The 18,558-nt window shown below is 36.0% G+C and overlaps 1 protein-coding gene across 2 annotated transcripts in view; it reads left to right on the top strand.

The window, feature by feature from the left end:
• Positions 1-18,558, top strand: part of LOC142348831 (testis-expressed protein 9-like) — a 49,957-nt gene that overhangs the window by 14,535 nt on the left and 16,864 nt on the right. For both annotated transcript variants that reach the window (XM_075400362.1, XM_075400361.1), the window contains 2 exons: positions 326-475; positions 4,303-4,392. In XM_075400362.1, the coding sequence (XP_075256477.1) occupies positions 326-475; positions 4,303-4,392 (240 nt within the window). The remainder of the gene's footprint in view (positions 1-325; positions 476-4,302; positions 4,393-18,558) is intronic.

Genomic DNA, 18,558 nt, shown 5'->3' with positions numbered 1-18,558 from the left:
CGTTGATATTACTTCTAAAAACGTTATTTTTTGCGAGGCAGGATTAGCAAATGATTCCCGAAAGATGTGTTTCACAAGTATGACAAATTTGTTTCATACTTATACAAATTTTGGATCTTTTCCGTTTGCACCCCCAGTACGTTATACACTCCCAGTTACAGAAAACGTGCCATTAAATAGTAAATCATTATGTAAAAATATGGCCCATGCGTCTGGGGGGCAAATAATATGCACCCACTAAGCAAGGGATGCACGAACGGAAAAAATCCCAAAGGTTTTACTATTCAAGTATCTATCATTCCGCAATAATGAATTCTTGCTACAGGAAACGGAGGAGGAGAAAACAAAGCTGCAGAAATCTTCTCAAAATCAGCAGAACCAGTCGGAGAAAGTCAAACGTGCATTGGATGAATGGAAGAGGAAAGCAGAGTCGGCTGAGACTCAGCTCTGTGTGCTCAAAAAGGAGTTAGACCAGGTATCCTGAACATTATATTGTGTGCGTTTTAAGCATTTTTTTGAATGACCCCTCTTGGCAATGTGTTCTAAAATATTGTTCCGCCGTTTCAGTTTTTTTTGTACGAAGCGGTATAAGGGGTCAAGTCCGGAGGCATTAAGTATGTTAGAAATAACACTGAGCAAAACGAGGGTCTTAGTGCTCGACGACATGAGTGCTCAATCCATAGAAGGGGGCTACTAGAGCAGTAAGCCCAAGCTCACGCTGTCACGGGGGGGGGGGGGGAGGGGGTAATGAGTTTTGGTCACGTGTCCACCCCGTGACAAAGCGTGAATGGGCGAAATTGGCAAAAATTTTGTTTTTTGTTCCTCCGGCAAAATTGAGAGAAAAAATTCTAACACGAAGAAATGTACTCACGGATTGTAACGTCCCACCCCGTGACAAAGCGGGAATTGACAAAAAGTTTTTGCCGCAGCACAAACGTGACAACATTTTCATAAGTTCACAAGTTTTTGTCCCTCCGGCTAATTTGAGAGAAAAACATTTTCAACTCCAAAAATTGTACCTCACGTATCGTCACGGGGGGAGGGGGGGCTATCGTCATAGGGGGACAGTTTTAACGACAGTTCTAAACTACTTGTTTTCGAAAAATATCGATTTTTTGGATTTTTCAATTTTTTACAGTTTCTTGGTCAAGCTGATTCATTTTTGACAGCGCTCATTGGCTTTAGTATGAGTCGTGTTTAAACTTCGAATGATTTTTTGTTATGTAATATTTCACAACTTTTACACTTATCAAAAAATGTTAGTGATTTTTGCGTTTTACCATTTCAATAATATTCATGTTCTGTCACTTATATTCTTCTTATTGATAGATCTCTCTGGCTGTCTTATTAGGCCTATTTGCTTTATATTCAAAGATTTCAATTCAATTTAACAGTTTTATTAGTAGCCGCCGTTAGCCCTTCAAACGGCTATTATTTAGGTGCTCTCCTTTTTTTCTAATTCGCTTTACCTTTTGATCACATTTTCCGTTTTACTCAATTCACGTCTTTCACGTTTGACACCTGATTTACCTCACCCACTACTTCCACTGATTGATTTTTAAATTCTTTCACTAATTGAATTACGCTTATGTAGTGAATACGATCCAGGTAAAAAGAGCGAAATTAAAAGACTTTGCTTCTGACTTACCTCACTCACTGATTCAACTGAATGATTATCAAATCCATTCCCTCAATGAATTGCGCAAGATAGTGAATACAGTCACGGTCAAAAGAGCCAAATCAAAAGATAGGGATAAACCGATAAAGCCCTGTCATTAAGTCATTGAGAATTAGATAATAAAAGTTCATTAGTTGTTTGCTAGCCGGCAATGGTAATAAGCTTATTAGCTTTCAATTTAGAAGCTGAAGTAAGTATAGTTTTAGAATCCAGCCCAAACTGCACGCCGAATTAGAACACTTTTTGACACTAAAAAGAAATTGATAAAATTTGTGTATTTTAATTCTTGTTTTATTTTTGTGTTTCAATCCCGCTGTGCTTCAAGCGCGTCAAAGGCGGTTATTTTCCGGCAGTCTGCCGGCTATTTTCCGGCAATCTGCCGGCAAAGTTTAGTATTTACAGACTATGTGCCATTCTAGAACATTTTTAGCTTTCAACTAAGTTTTTGACGCTTTACAGTTTGGTTTTAGCGTGATCTCAAAATCTCTATCTGAAATTTTTTTATTGATATAAGAGATTGTGAAAAAGGGTTGTTTGTAGTGGTTATAGCGCAGTTGGTAAGATGGAGGACTGCTATTCTGATGGGCAAGGGCTCGAACCCATGTTGAATACCTTCCATTTTGTAGACATGAAGTTTGAGAGGAATTCTGTCGACGCGAGTCTGTTTATTCCTGTATTTGGGGGAGAAAATGGTAACCCTATTTTTTAAACGTGTGGCTTAAGGCGCCTCTCGAAGCGCATGTTTAAGGGTGGCCGCGTTAAGCAGCATGATTCAGCGAACATATCGAGAGGTCAATGACCTAAAAGGCTCAAAGTAGATTGGTGAGAACCGGACCTGGTACAAAAACTGTTATTCAGGTGCAGTTAATACGAGTCTATGAGGACTTGAAAGTATGCTCACCCTAAGGGAGGCTACACTGTCCTGGGTACTAGGTAATTTTTAAATGCTCCCGAACGAAGTCTGAAATATAATTGTAAATGTGCGTCTTTAAAGTTTCAGCTTTACAGATTCAGCGCTATTCTAGAACACTCATAGCTTTCAATTAAATTTTTCACTCTTTACTGTTTGATTTTTGCTTGATCTCAATTCTTGCAAGCTGGAAAATGTTTATTCACTTTAAAAGCAATTTTGAGAAAATGTTTTTAGTAGTGTTTATAGCGCAGTTGGTATAATGGAGAACTGCTATTTTGAGGTTCGAGGGTTCATACCCATGTCGGGTACGTTCTCTTTTGTAGGCATGAAAATTTCCAATTAACACCATAGCGCCTGGCGTTTGAGAGCAATTTTTGCATAGCGAGTTGGTTTTTCCTGTGTGTGTGTTTGAGGGACGGAAACTGGTAATTGTATTTTCTTGTAGTCATTCTTTTTTTCAGTCTCTTGTCCATTTGTGTTTTTTTTTTCAATTTCAATATTTTGAACGATAGTGTTTTGTATAAACCAATGGCTTTTTCCCGTTAGTATTGTTGACCTCAAACAAGGTTTGGAACAATAATTTTTCACACTTTTCTTTTTTCTTTATTTCCTTCTCTCCTCTCCTTTTTTGTCTTTACCTATCTCCCCCTCTATCTTCTCTTTTTCTTTTCTGTCTTACTTCTCTCGCTTTTATTCGTCTCTTTCTTTCTTTCTTTTCTCTCTCTCTTTTCTTTCTTTCTTTCGTTCTTTCTTTGGTTTTTTGGTTGTCTCTTTCTCTCTTTTTCTCTCTTTTTCTTTCTGTTTCTTCCTCTCTCTCTCTCTCTCTCTCTCTCTCTCTCTCTCTCTCTGTGTGTGTGTGTGTGTCTGTCTGTCTGTCTTCTCTTTCCTTCATTCCCTTTTTCTCATCTCTTTCCTTCTTTTCGTTTCTCTCATTCCCTTTGTTCGCTTCTCCATTTTTCTCTTCTCAAATTTAAAGATCAGGAAAACCAATTGAGCATATAGTCCTCCCCAAAAAACGGGAGGCCAAAACAGGGTATACCAAGAGCTTCAAACAGACTGAATTAGAAAAGGCAAACAGGTTTCTCTGTCCTCCATAGGATACCCACAGGTTGAGTTTCTAGCTGTTGATTTGCGGTTCTATTACCATTTTCCATAAAATTGCTATTAAACTAAGTTTTAAGAAGTTTAAGTCATATAGTCTCATCTTGCTCTGTTATATTAAATATCAGTCGCAATTGAGCACAATGGTTAACATTGCACCTATCGTAACATTTTAAGCGGTCCTTGCGGTTTTAAGCGGTCATGCAACCTAGCGCATAAATGCGTTTTGAGACGCGCTTTGCCATCATATTTCAGCTCTTAATATCCACATTTTTTGCGCCAATTAAGCTTGCGGTATAGCAAAAAGAAGCGGGTCACAAACGCCCTTGTCCAGAAATCTACTGTAGAAAGAGCAAAGGACAAGTGCAATACGCACAGCTAGCGTAAGTGGTGAGATTTACGGTTAAGCGAGGGGCATGGGTTCGAGCCCGAGTCGGTGCGAAACAGAAACCTGAAATTCTTTTTGTGCAAATGATTTTCTTATGGCTTTGCGGGCCTGCTAGTATATACTTAAAACAGTGGCAATACATTAATTTAGTAAAACCTATTTTGCCTTAAATGTTTGCCGTTCTGGTATTTGACATTTGTTCATTTTGAATGATAATTTTAGATGAAGAAAGAATCAAACAAAGGCGGCACTGGGAAGTCTGTAACAGAAGTCAGACTCAATAGAGCGCTCGAGGAAGTTGAAAAATACAAGGTATTTCATTTTTAAATTAAATTGATACACTTTTGTTACGATTGCAAATGGGACACATTAAAATTAGAGCAGGAATATGAAGAAACTTTAGCTGGCTGTGTTATTGATTCATAGAGACTTCACTGTGTTTTTATTAATAGCTGCGATACCGAGCTATCAGCCTTCTCGGGTTTTCAAAATTTTACAATTCAAAGAATTTGAATTGTGTTTAGGCGCTGTCTTTCTTTTACGATCGAATACTGCTGTTTTCGATAGCGAGAAATTGATGTGAAAGATTCTGCGGGGGAGTAAAAATTTTTGTTCACGTGCGGTTTTTTTCAAGCAGTTTTGCATTTTTAGCCGCATTCAGCCTCTCAACTGCTAATATTGAGGAGCTTTCCTTTTTTACAATATAAAGAATTTGTATTGTATCGGCGTGTTGCCTCTTTTCGACTCGAAGATGAGTTATGGTGATCTACTTTTTTTAATACTCCAGTTGTTCTGAGACAGGACGCCAATGACGCTTGGGCAAAAATTGACTTTTTGTTGAATAAGAATGGAGGCCAGAGAGATAATCGAGTGGTTTTTGTTCATTTTTGTTCAAGTAATTGGGGTTTGGTAAAAACCCAAATACTTGAGAATAGATTGAGTATAGATTGAAAGTATAGGTTTGGTAAAAGTTTTAACGATTGTAAGCATATAGTAGACTTATAAATGCAAATTTTAGTTGTTTTTTTGTGGCAATTTGTGTCCTGGACTTGTTTTTTAGCAATAGGTTTAGTAATAGCCGCCGTCATTCTCTCAAACGTCTATTATTTAAGCGCTCTCTTCCAATTCAATGAATTTGATTTGTATTGGGGCGCTGTCTTTTTTTACGACTCGAGGAGGAGTATTGGTGAAGTCCTTTTTAAATCACTTTAGTTGGAGTGAATTTAGAAGCAGGAAATGAAACGCATTTTGGAGTGGTTTTAGCCCTGAACAAAATTGAAGAGGGGACGAAAAGAGAGTGGTTTTTGTTCATTCCGCTGTTTTCGAGACAGCGAGAAATTGGGGTGTAAAAAAAAATTCTGTAAGCGAGCGAAATTTTGTGTTCACGTGCGGCTTTTTAAAACCGTTTTTCTTTTTTTGGTTTAGAAGTTTGATAATGATATTTTATTGTTTTTAGGGTTGTTTTGATAGTGGTTTGTAGGTTTCTGATCATTAATATGAATTTTATACCATTTTGCAGGTTTTCAGTTATTTTGCTGAACTTTAGGCAAAATTCTTGCTTTTTGTTTCGTTATGCTGCTTTGTATGGGCTTTCAATAGACGCACATTAGCTATGCATTTTTTAGATACCAATTGATTAAAGTTTCATGGGTTTTAAACGGTTTTTCTCGTTAGGAAAAATGACAATAAACTGAAATTTTTAATTATTTTTCGTAATTTTTATGCTATTTAACGTTTTTTTCTAATCTCAGAAAGGTGTCTTAGCCTATTTTGCTTGCCTATTGTTTGGGAAACTTTTTAACACTATTTGCTCCAATTAAAGTTTTTTTGGCTCTATGTGCTCCCGTGATAAAAAATTAAGAATTCGTTCCAAGTTGTTTTTAAATGCCCTTTGTGTTCTTCAACTTTTTGTAGCATTTGTGGATGCCTATAGTCAAAATTAAGTGTTTTTGTTGCATTTAGATGGTTTCGATAGTAGTTTTGAGTCATTTTGTTAAAGATACTTGAGAAATTTTTATGAAGATTTCTGCGAATTTCCGTGTTTTTTTTTTTGCTTTTTTTGCTGAAATCTTCGTTTGCTTTTTGCTTTTTTTTTACTGTGCTTGTTTTTAATAGAAACGTTTCAAGAGGTGTTGTTGAAACTAATTTAGTGCACTTCTCAGTGACAGGTATTACAAATTTCTAACTTCTTTTTTCTTTCTTCGATTTTACTTTTAAAAATCGACAATGTTTTGGATTGTTGGACGCTTGACCAGAAGCAGTTATAAAAGGTTTTTTAAAATTATGGTTTGGATTCAGCATAATGGCAGTTGATCCATATTTTTTTGCTAAATTTTGTTGCAAGCTTACAGAGAATATTTTTGGTTTTCTTCATTTTCTTTCTCTTACCTCCGTTTTCTGTACTTGAAAAATTTGCGGAGGGTTCTTCACTCAATTAGCAGTGGATCAACTAAATAAAATAAAACGCATCGGATGGGTTTTTGCCAAAAATGCTTGTTTAATAATTGCAATTCAATGTGAAGTTTTTATCACATGCTTTATCTTCTTTTCTGGACAGATACGTTTTCATTCATTTTTCTTGTTTTCAGGTGATTAGTGTTATTCAGTAGGAGAAGCATTATGTTAGTTATTGTGGCCACTGAGTAGAGTAAGATTTATAGGTTTATTTTAGTAATGGGCGTTAATTTCCTCCGTGTCGTTTCCGGAACTCTTCCGGCTATGTTTTTTGAAGATCTGGTCACACATTTTCATGATTTTAGAAGTGAAATTAGAATTGTGATTTTGGTCACGCCAAAATAGGAAATCGAGCGCAAAAGCAAGTGATTTTGCGGCGTTAAATTTTTTCACTCTAATTTTTAAGCAGAGTGAGAAAACTGTTTGAACAAAAGTTCGCTTTCTCGCTAGTGGTTGTTTGTTCACATGCGGCAATTTCACTCTGGTTTTTACTGTTTTTCGTGAATTGGGTTGTTTTCTAAATGGTTTTCCTAATCCACTCAGTTCCTTCTAGGCCTAGTTTTTTGTTCGAATCAAATTTACTTTTCTCGCTAGTTTATTTTTTTTCTCGCTAGCGGTATTGATTTCTGTCATTGATTTCTGTTTTTTTTTAATTTGTTTTGTTTAAAAATTGTTTTCTCAATTCACTCATAGTCCGTTCTAGGTCTAGTTTTTTGTTAAGTCAATGAAAATTATTGGAATTGTACGTCAGGTCTTGTCCTGCTGTTTTTAAAACTTGCTTTACCTTTTGATCACTTTTTCGTTTTACGTAAGTCACGACTTTCACATTTGACTTCTGACTTACTTCACTCACTCTATCTACTGAATGTATTTTAAATTTTAAAGTTCAAGCATTGAATTACGTAATCTAGTGAATAGTGAATACGGTCAATGTCAAAAGAGCAAAATCAAAAACGGGATGAACTGATAAAGTCCGGTCATTAAGTCTTTTTGAATTAGGTTATCAAAGTTCATTGGAGCAATTGCTAGCTGATATTAGTATTAAGCCTAATACCCTTTAGTTTAGAAGCTGAAGTAAATATAGGTTTAGAATCTTACTGAAACTGCACACTAAATAAGAACATTTTTTGAAACTAAGGAAAAAAATTTTCGTCAATTTCTATCTCTTCTTTTTAATAGCCGCCCTCATCTTCTCAGCCGGCTATTATAGCGCTCCTATTTTTTTTTACTTCGTCGAACTTTTTTCGCTTTACCCATTTTGCCACTTTTTCGAAATTTTGCGTGAAATCTTTTTGACTTCTCTAGGCTAGTTTCACTCTTCTGTCATTCTGCTCAAAGTTCTTTTAAATAGCAGCTGCTCAGCAAAGCAATTCAAAATGAAGAGAGTCAGTATTAAAAAAAGTCAAAGTCAGAAATAGAAACGGGATAAACCCATTAAGCCCATTTTTTAGATGTACTCGAGCTTTGTTCTCATAAGTTTTAGTTACTATCTATAATGCTTATTGGTATTGATACTCGACCCTGTAGCCTCTCACTGAGAGACAGGAGTATGTTCAATTACGAAATGACATCAAAATAAATCGCACTTAAAAATGTTTTTATACAAAAATCAATTTTGATATTAGTAGTGATGTGTCTTTCTGGGCAAACTACGGGGGGGGCATAAGTGTCTTCCCGTGAACACTACGGGGGGGACACAAGTGTCTTCCTGGGCAAACTACAGGGTGGGACACTTTGAAATTCTTTCTCCTTATTTCCCCTGCCATGCATGAAACTAATCTTGGGAAGCCATTTTCCCTCCACTTGCGTGACTGGTTTGCAGCTTTGGGCTTGAAGCCATTTTAACTACCACCGCTTTGAAAGTGAATTCGTCATATGTCTGCGCCAGGGTACTTTAATCTTGTTTTGGTCTGGGCCCATTTCAACATTTTACCCACAGTTATACAGAACCTACACACCCAATACCAGAATACGAATTCCAAATGCCACCAAGGCGAAAACGTTGCTTGTTGGACTGCTTTCTGTGTCGCTCCAAATTTTTAAGTTCGAAAGATCTTTTTACTCATTTTGAAGAAATACACCCCAACAATTTTAGATATCAATGTGCAAACTGCAATCAGAAAATTTGGCGTTTAATTGACACACGATACCACCAGTGTGAAAATTCAGCAGTTATTGCGCCCCCTCTAATTATCCAAAACCCTGTTTTAAGGTGTAAAATTTGTTTCAAAGTTTTTACCCAGCAAAATGGTTTGACTAACCATGTTAAAAGTCATTCCCCCATGGAAATTATTCTTAGTCGTCGTGGAATCCCGATAAAACGGCGTTAGAGAAACCTTTTATTTGTCTTCTTTTTATAATAAAGTTCCAATTTCTACATTAATTTGTATTTAGTTTATATGAATGCTTTTTATAATTTATCCATGCACTTCAACTACAACTAAATGTAAGTTATCAGTTATCTTCACTGCTTGAATTGTATAATACTAGACGTCTGCGTTTTGGTGTTGGTTCTATTATAAGACTATTACTTGAAGATAAATCAGACATATCACTATTATTGCTTGCTTCGCTTTCAACTGCTTCCAATTCTAGAAAAGAATTGTCAAGGGCTGGCGGGGAAATTGCGTAGGGTTCATTCCAGTCAACAATATCTTGATCAAGCTCACTTTCTGAATAATCGGGCTGATTGAATCCTGGATCGGGGGGAGAAAAACTATTGTTTTCAGATATCACATTTTCCGGGGTTGGTTGTGAAATTGAATCCAAGTCGCTTTCGTTTTCTGACTCCCAATCCCAATCATTTAATATAACATTGTGAAATGCAAATTCTCTAATATTTTTATGTCCAAATGGTAGGGAGTTTATTGGGTCAAGGTAAAACCGCTTGTCACAGTAGGCCGAAAGCGCAACTCTGTTTTGTTCCAGTGTCATCAACTCATGTTTCTCTGATTTGATGGTCACATTTTTGACGCGGACAATTTCCCCGCTGTCCAATACTCTCTTGAAGACCTCGTGCTTTAGTTGCTTTTGCCCCTCATGTGTTATTCCCTTTGCACTTTTCTTCTGACAGTCTGAAAGAACATTACAATCAATCCATTTTCTATTTTAATCTATGTGCTTTCCTAATCTAGGTTTCAATGTTCCTGTTATATTAAAAAGACGCTTCCATGAATTTGGTTAGTTTCAAAACTGGAATTTGTTTTAATAAAATATAATGTTACACATACCCTTCGTTTGTATTGAATACATTTTGGGTTTCAAGCCACAGAACTCTTCCATTACCACCCCTGCCAGTTCGTCTTTGAATTTGAGAGTTACCATGTGATTTTCTGTGTTGTACAATGCGTTATCAGAAGGGTAGTTGGAGAAATCGAATTGTGTTGACTTCTGCTCGTGCTAGCTCCTCATACAAGTCATCACAATCAACAGCATAGGTAAGTGAGTCCGTATCAGAGTATAAAAGTTCACACTTAAACCACTGTTTCATATTCTCGTAGTGAAATCGAAACATGAATGCTTTTGAAAGATCCAGAATTGAAGCACCAACTATTGTAGGTTTCACCCAGTTTATTTTCGTTTTTCTTGTAGTCACGACTGCCATGTTTTCATCAAAAATTTTAAAGGATTTCATGTTAAACTTATCTGTGTGGTTGAGGAGAGCTCGTTCATCTCGGACCAGGAAAGCGTTAACTCGATTTCGCATGCTTTCACAACACTTTCCAAAAGCAGAGTTGTTCATGAGTTTGAAGAAGTTTTCAGCAATTTTGCTGGTTGCTGCTTGCCGCAATCTTGTGTTCAGTTCGATATACTTTGCCATCCACTTTGATTGTCTGAACTTGAGCACCGTGTGCAGTTTTGAAACTTTAAGGCCGTTTCGTTCATAAATCTTCAACGTTACATAGTGTAGTGTATAATCCTTCTTATCATAGAGTGTTTGAAGCAGTTTGTTGCACTTTGAAACTTTTGGGAGATGATATTCTTCCAAAAGGTCCAACTGGTAACTACTCAACCACATGCTGTCTACAGGTTCTCGGGTGGGTGCCATTGGAAAATCTTGGTGAGCATCGTGAATTGAGTCGGGGTAGTCCAAGTCGACGCAGACGATATATCCAAATTCAGCGTCGTCTGGAGTTTGCAAAATTTGTTCCATCGTCACTTCTGTGTCCGTCTGGAAGGAATTGAGTGGCAAGCAGAAATCCTTCATGATCCCACCATAGAGGTTATTAGCGTCTATGGTGAGACCATATGTGGATTTTTGCGTGTCATCAAAACGTTCCAGATATTTGTTGTTTGGCGTGAACAGTCTTTTTGTGTATACCGAGGACATACCCCCTCGCAACAATTCTTCTGCTATATCAAGATGGTTGCGATCTGTGAGAAGTTCCAGGTCGGGTTGACATATCTTCAGAAAGGCATCGCCCGCTAAGTGTGGTGCTGATAGATATTGAGCACAGTCCAAGCTGTACGAGTCCAGACAGACTGCTCGTAGCCGCTCAAACCAGCAGGCGAGCTGTAGGGTGTCGACTGTCAAGTACAGATCGTGATATTCACCCATGTTTCTACAATCAAATTTTTCGAAGATCAGCTTTGCTTTTTCGTAGTCAGCTTCGGTTATTGTCACTTTTCCTGATTTGAGTTTGTCGACCCAGCACTTCTTAGGCGGCAATTTTTTTAGCTTGAATTTTCTGAATGTGTCCATGTAGGAGTAGGGGTAGAATCCTTTACCGTGCAGTAGTTTCACATCATTTTGGTCACAGTATTCGAAATGGTTATCGAGTATATCGAAACTGTCTTCAGGCAAAGACTGAACTAGTTTATCTAAAGACGATTGCATGAAGCGAAGAGAATCGATAAAGCGAAGTTCTTCGTATATGGGTATGACGTTTTGATTTTTGTTCACAATATCTTTGATCCAAACTTTAAAGCTAAAACTGATATAATTCTCATCAGTGTGAGGTATTATTGAAAATTTATTGTTAGGGTTGCAGTGATGTAGACTCTTTACAACATGATGCAAGTCATATCCTGACAAGTTGTGTGCGATTATGGGGACGAAGCTCTGTGTTCTGCGCTGTAGGTTACACTTTGAGTGAGCCCAGCCAAGAAACTGATTTGAGAAATGGCAGTGATCCAAGACTTTTTCGTTGTCCGCAGAAAAACTAGTTTCGCATATCCAACAGTGAGTCGCAAGCTCTTTTGCTTGTCCAACTGCTCCTGTGAAGTACCTGTGTTTTTGCTTTTTCTCGTAGATATCTTTTGCCAGTGTCTCCATTTGCTTCACAAAGACTTGCATGCTATCTTCACCTCTGTACAGATGGAAGAACTCCAAATTTGGACTTACATGTGAAATGGCTACATAACAGTAACCGCTCGGAATGTGTTTGTCCAACACACGAGTCCCTGAAGTCTGTGGGTTTTGTTCAACTGATGATACCGGAACAATGATTGACTCTAGGTCAAAATAGACAACCAGTGGAAGAGCTGTTTTTGCTTGAAATTTTTTGAAAGCGAGACTGTTGCTGTCCGGCTCAGGTAGCAGAACTTGACAAGTTTCGAAGTGATAGCAAAGTTTTTCGTGTTTTTGAAGCGTTTCGTTGTTCGAGCAAACATGAAAACAGTTGCGACAGATTTTTGCGCGTGCATCAATCTGTCGCCCTTGCACTTTTCGAACTAAGTTTACCAGGTCCGTTATCAGCACGTAGTGATAACGTTCACCATCAGTTATCAGTAGGAGATCAACGACAAAATCAGAGTTGTGCTTTGAAATTCGGAAAGGATACAAACTTTTCTTTTCGTATCGAAAAACGTTCACTTTTACTTCATTACATCTTTCAAACGCGCTTATCTTGTCAATTGGCATCGGCATCGGGAAATCTCCTACTGCTTGATGAGTTAAAGGGTTTGAGCGAGCGTATGTTGCGGGGTTTGTTTTTTTGCTGTACCGATCCCCAGGTTGCGTGAGGGGGCAACCTTTCCCCTGCAAATGGTAGGCAGCCGTGAAACAATACAAGAAACAGTTTGGATCGTTAAAGTTCCGGATATTGAGCAAACATTTTAGAGCGCTAAGTTCAGTTGGAAGTGCTATATAGGTTGATCCCCGAATAGGGTTGAATTTTGCAAATCGAATTTCGAGTTTTTCTACCTTTTCAATAATCCAACCACTTCCACTTGTGGCATACATTGAAACCACGTTGACAATATGCTGCACGGACTCAAAGAACTGCTCTTCGGAGAGAGCATCCGTGTACACAATTTGCATTTCAGCGTTAGCGTAAATTGTTACGTGTTTTTCTTCTTCATTAATCCCCTTAGTGAGTGTAATGCTTAAGGAAAGTTGAACTTTCTGAGGACCTTCGAGGGTCTTTTGACGTATAAGTTCATTGATGTGATACCTCGATGAGTTCATGAAAGACAAAACGTCAGTGTGATCATTACCTTCAATCTCGTAGATCTCCAGAGCACCTCGAATTGCCGACTGTACTGGTACTGCTTGATTATTGCTTTGGCCTCTGTTCCAAACAGGCAATCCGTGAGCATTCTTCAGATGTTGATGAAAGTTACTCTGGTTGTTGAAAACCAGAGTGCAGTAGGCACACTGATTTTGGACTTCTCCACCGTGCTCCCGTCGGGTGTGTTGGTTCATTATCAGAATGTTGTGAGTCTCAAAACCACAAGTGCTACACTCCAAGGCTGGGAATTCCGGTTGAACTCCATGAACGCGCTGTTTGTGTCTTCGAAGGCTTCTTTTGTCGGCCAGTTCCTTTGCGCAAATTTCGCACGGTTGGGTCATTTTTGAGTTTTTCAATTTTTTTCTTTCGAAAATTCAACTGACTGCTTTACTGAGAAAACGACTGAGCAAATGAAATCAAATTGTAACAACAGTTAACTGGTACAATTAGAGGGAGTGTTAGTTGGTTGAAAGTTGTGTTCTACACGAGAAAAATTTCCCTATAAGGGTGTGCTTGCACTTTGACACCATTTGTCAGGTTTGGAACGCAAATCTTGGTAGGAGTGTAGGTCAACTTTAACCCATGTTAACTTTTGACCAATAAGCGGTGTGTTCATGTTTCAGAACTACTCATTTCCATTATTTCTATGCAAGGTAAAAGTTTATTGTGTAATTTTAGTTATATCTGTTATCTACCACAACTGAAACATAGCTAACGCAGTATACTTACAATATACTCTTTTCTGTCGGGAAACAGTTCAAGTGTTCAAAATACTCTTCTACAAAAGTTGTCTTAGACTTTCTCTTCTCTTCGAGGGTTGTATCGAAATTCCGTTCTATTTTCAACCTTATTATCAGTTTTCACTTTTAGGTTTCTGGAATACTTGGCAGTATTCTTAAACTATTGACTAAAATTGATCTAAACTGCTATTATCAGCGTGTTTCATGTGAACATAAAGTAATTCCATGAAAGACACTCTATCTTATCATTGTGCAAAAGTAAATTGTAGCTATATATAAGACAAAGATAGGTCGAAAGCAATTGAAATTAAGGACTTGATATTTACCACTAGTACTGATAACACATTTACCAAAAGTCGTTTGGTGAAAACCATAAATATGGTTGTGGAATAACTAAATGCCTTCTATTTACAGAAAATGAACTTCTTTAGTGCTTAAAAACCTTTTTTTACCCTATGGTTAGTAAAATAAAAGTTTTTTGTAACTACCTATATAGTGAGGATTTTGCACTTTTACAGAATACCTACATATGAAAATTGACTTTTTACCATTTAAAAACCTTTTTTTACCCTATGGTTAGTAAAATAAAAGTTTTTGTAACTACTTATGTAGTGAGAATTTTGCACTTTTACAGAATTCCTACATATGAAAATTGACATTTTACCATTTAAAAACCTTTTTTTACCCTATGGTTAGTAAAATAAAAGTTTTTTGTAACTACTTAAGTAGTGAGATTTTTGCACTTTTACAGAATTCCTACATATGAAAATTGACTTTTTACCATTTAAAAACCTTTTTTACCCTATGGTTAGTAAAATAAAAGTTTTTTGTAACTACTTAAGTAGTGAGATTTTTGCACTTTTACAGAATTCCTACATATGAAAATTGACTTTTTACCATTTAAAAACCTTTTTTTACCCTATGGTTAGTAAAATAAAAGTTTTTTGTAACTACCTATATAGTGAGGATTTTGCACTTTTACAGAATACCTACATATGAAAATTGACTTTTTACCATTTAAAAACCTTTTTTTACCCTATGGTTAGTAAAATAAAAGTTTTTGTAACTACTTATGTAGTGAGAATTTTGCACTTTTACAGAATTCCTACATATGAAAATTGACATTTTACCATTTAAAAACCTTTTTTTACCCTATGGTTAGTAAAATAAAAGTTTTTTGTAACTACTTAAGTAGTGAGATTTTTGCACTTTTACAGAATTCCTACATATGAAAATTGACTTTTTACCATTTAAAAACCTTTTTTTTACCCTATGGTTAGTAAAATAAAAGTTTTTTGTAACTACTTAAGTAGTGAGATTTTTGCACTTTTACAGAATTCCTACATATGAAAATTGACTTTTTACCATTTAAAAACCTTTTTTTACCCTATGGTTAGTAAAATAAAAGTTTTTTGAAACTACTTAAGTAGTGAGATTTTTGCACTTTTACAGAATTCCTACATATGAAAATTGACTTTTTACCATTTAAAAACCTTTTTTTACCCTATGGTTAGTAAAATAAAAGTTTTTTGTAACTACTTAAGTAGTGAGATTTTTGCACTTTTACAGAATTCCTACATATGAAAATTGACTTTTTACCATTTAAAAACTTTTTTTACCCTATGGTTAGTAAAATAAAAGTTTTTTGTAACAACTTATGTATTGAGATTTTTGCACTTTTACAGAATTCCTACATATGAAAATTGACTTTTTACCATTTAAAAACCTTTTTTTACCCTATGGTTAGTAAAATAAAAGTTTTTTGTAACTACTTAAGTAGTGAGATTTTTGCACTTTTACAGAATTCCTACATATGAAAATTGACTTTTTACCATTTAAAAACCTTTTTTTACCCTATGGTTAGTAAAATAAAAGTTTTTTGTAACAACTTAAGTAGTGAGATTTTTGCACTTTTACAGAATTCCTACATATGAAAATTGACTTTTTACCATTTAAAAACCTTTTTTTACCCTATGGTTAGTAAAATAAAAGTTTTTTGTAACTACTTAAGTAGTGAGATTTTTGCACTTTTACAGAATTCCTGCATATGAAAATTGACTTTTTACCATTTAAAAACCTTTTTTTACCCTATGGTTAGTAAAATAAAAGTTTTTTTGTAACCACTTAAGTAGTGAGATTTTTGCACTTTTACAGAATTCCTACATATGAATATTGACTTTTTTAATATTTAAAAACCTTTTTTTTACTATATGGTGGATAAAATAAAAAGTTTATTATAACTACTTAAATAGTGAGATTTTTTGCACTTTTACAGAATTCCTATATATGAAAATTGACTTTTTACTGTTTCAAAATCTTTCATTCTTCAATATGTGTTTTAAACAGAACTTTGCTTGCTTGCTGTGTTTTTATGTTATAACATATGAGATTTTCTTCCAACGTTCACTAACTAACAATTTGACGGAATAGTTTTTGATTCTGCCTTCTCTTTCCCATTTTACTCTCTAAACAAAAAAGAGATATTATGATGTTCAATTAAAATTAGAAATGCAAATTGATATTTTTTTACATTTTCACACCAAAAAAATATTATTAAAGCACACAATTTATTTATTTACAGATTCATAGAAATGGTGACCGTTTCAAAAAAGTTTCAGTTTTCCGAGTTTAGTTTAGTCCTCAAATATATCTATAAGTGGTGTTCGATTGGCACGTTTTTTCTGTGGAGCATTGCATACTTTGGGAGTCTCTGAATTCAAGGGTGTTGTGTTGTTTGAGGTTCTGTACGTTTCGAAGGATACTGTAGCATTCTCTGCACTCTGCGTTGGTGTCACAAAAGTTGTCTCTGAAAGAAGAGAACTATCGAAATTCGGTTCGAACTGCTCGGCTGACCCCATATTCCAAGACAATTTGTCCATGATTGAAGCGATAACTGTTTTTCGTTTTGTATCTGTTGTTTCCGGCGTAACAAAGGGGCTTGGGTCGTTCGTTGCCGGTGATCCAATTGGTGAAGTAGCTGGTGAAGTTGGCGAAGGTTGAATTCCCCAAAGTTGAGCCAGTTCTTCAATTGCCTGGAATTGGCCGAGTTGATTCTCAAAAATAGGCACACAGTCACAATCGTATCGGTACAAAAGTCTCTTTGTGTCTGGAGAAAGTGTCTCAATGTCATAGGGGAAAAGTAGGGGCATTTTCCTAGGAACACTGTATCCTCCAGCTGTTAGCACAGTTTTCGTGCCATTGTCTTCTGTAGATACGTATTTATCTGGTAGTGTTGCAACAAAATTCACGAACATTTTTGGTATGATGCAATGTTCAACTGATCTCCAACAGCCTTTTTCGCTATTTTTCTTCTGCTGTATAAAAACTATGTAGTTTTCGTATTGAGTGTGATACACAATACTGCGCTCCCAAGATTCTTCAGACTCGCAAAGAATGTGGTAAGACATTATTTGTAAAGAACTTTTACAGTTTGTTCTCTTTAAAATGGAGCAGAACTGAACAACTATAGTCTTGAATTTAAAACGAATAAATAAAATCCGGCAAATACCAACATTAGCAACACTTGTGAAATTTGTTGAATACTTAACACACCCAGGTCAAGGGTTGTAACTGCAATTGTGAATGTTTACTCTACATGAACTTGTCTGTGTTATAGTTTTATGTTTTTGTAACTAGTTGCAAAGTGTATAAGAAAGTCTTATCTACACAGACTTAAACACAATAGTTTTCAGTTTTATTATGTTGATATGTATACTAACGTTTATAATGTATGCAATAGCAAGAAGTTTACAACCAGTTTTGTTTAGTATAGACTGTGTTATATCAAAGGCCTAAAGCCTTCTATCAAACGCTTGCTGTGTAAATGTGAGTTCTTTCTTATCTATCGACACACCCAGAGGTCACATTTGTTTTCCATTATATTGTACTAGTTCCTGCTCTATGTTGAGTAATATTATCCAAATATAAATTTTATTACCAACGCAATAAAACAGTTGAAGTGAGGGTCACGAGTTTTGTCTTACATTTTGACAAAATTGCCAAGTTTTATAACCTAGACTTACATTCAAATTCAAATCAGAAGCTTAAATGTTAACCAAGAGCGCTCTTATCAGTAGTAAGCATTTAAAGTGTTGTTTGTGTTTTGTGTGTTAAAGGTACTTGTAAATAAAAATCATTTCCGAAAATTCTTTCAAAACAGGTAGTTTGACACAGTTTAAGTACACAATTCTTGAAAATGCCATTTACTGCTGATAAGGACGCAGAGTTTGGAGACGTGTATTTTGATATCTCTAGAACAGAGAAAAGATTGATACGCGCAACAGTGAAGTCTTATGAAAATACGGGTGCCTATGTATTTCTCAAGCTATTTAAAAAAGTTGACAAGGAATATGAACTTCAACAACGAATTACTCTAACTTTAGATGAGTTTGAGCTTTTGTCAAAAAGGTCAGCAAAAATACGGTCTGCTGCTGTAGGTACAGCTACTGAAAACGATCAAGCTAACAAAGCTCCAGCAGCGAAAAGACGTAAAACTAAAAAAGACGACGAGCACGACAATTCAGACTAATTATAATATATTAGAAAATGGTGGAAGCGATGTATGAGCGTTCTCCGGGTTTCTTCAAGCAGTTTCAGAAAAACTTTAAATATTTCATATCGGAAGAAAAACCTAATTTTTCTTCTCAAGAACTTTGCCTTTTGCATGCATTTTGAGAGTGTCCACTGTGATTACAACCCTACTAATCATTACCATGTTCTTATCGACGTGTCGGAGTTCTCAGCAGACTTTCTCAAACAAACAAAACCGTGTTCAGTTCCGTGTCTTTTTACAACTTTCAAATATCTGTTCTCGTCTTCGGATACACTGGAGG

Source organism: Convolutriloba macropyga, chromosome 10 (assembly GCF_964194025.1).
Source record: "Convolutriloba macropyga chromosome 10, txConMacr16.3, whole genome shotgun sequence".
NCBI lineage: Eukaryota > Metazoa > Xenacoelomorpha > Acoela > Convolutidae > Convolutriloba > Convolutriloba macropyga.
The sequence above is the reverse complement of the archived record's forward strand: the minus strand, read 5'-3'. Positions and strand labels throughout refer to the sequence as shown.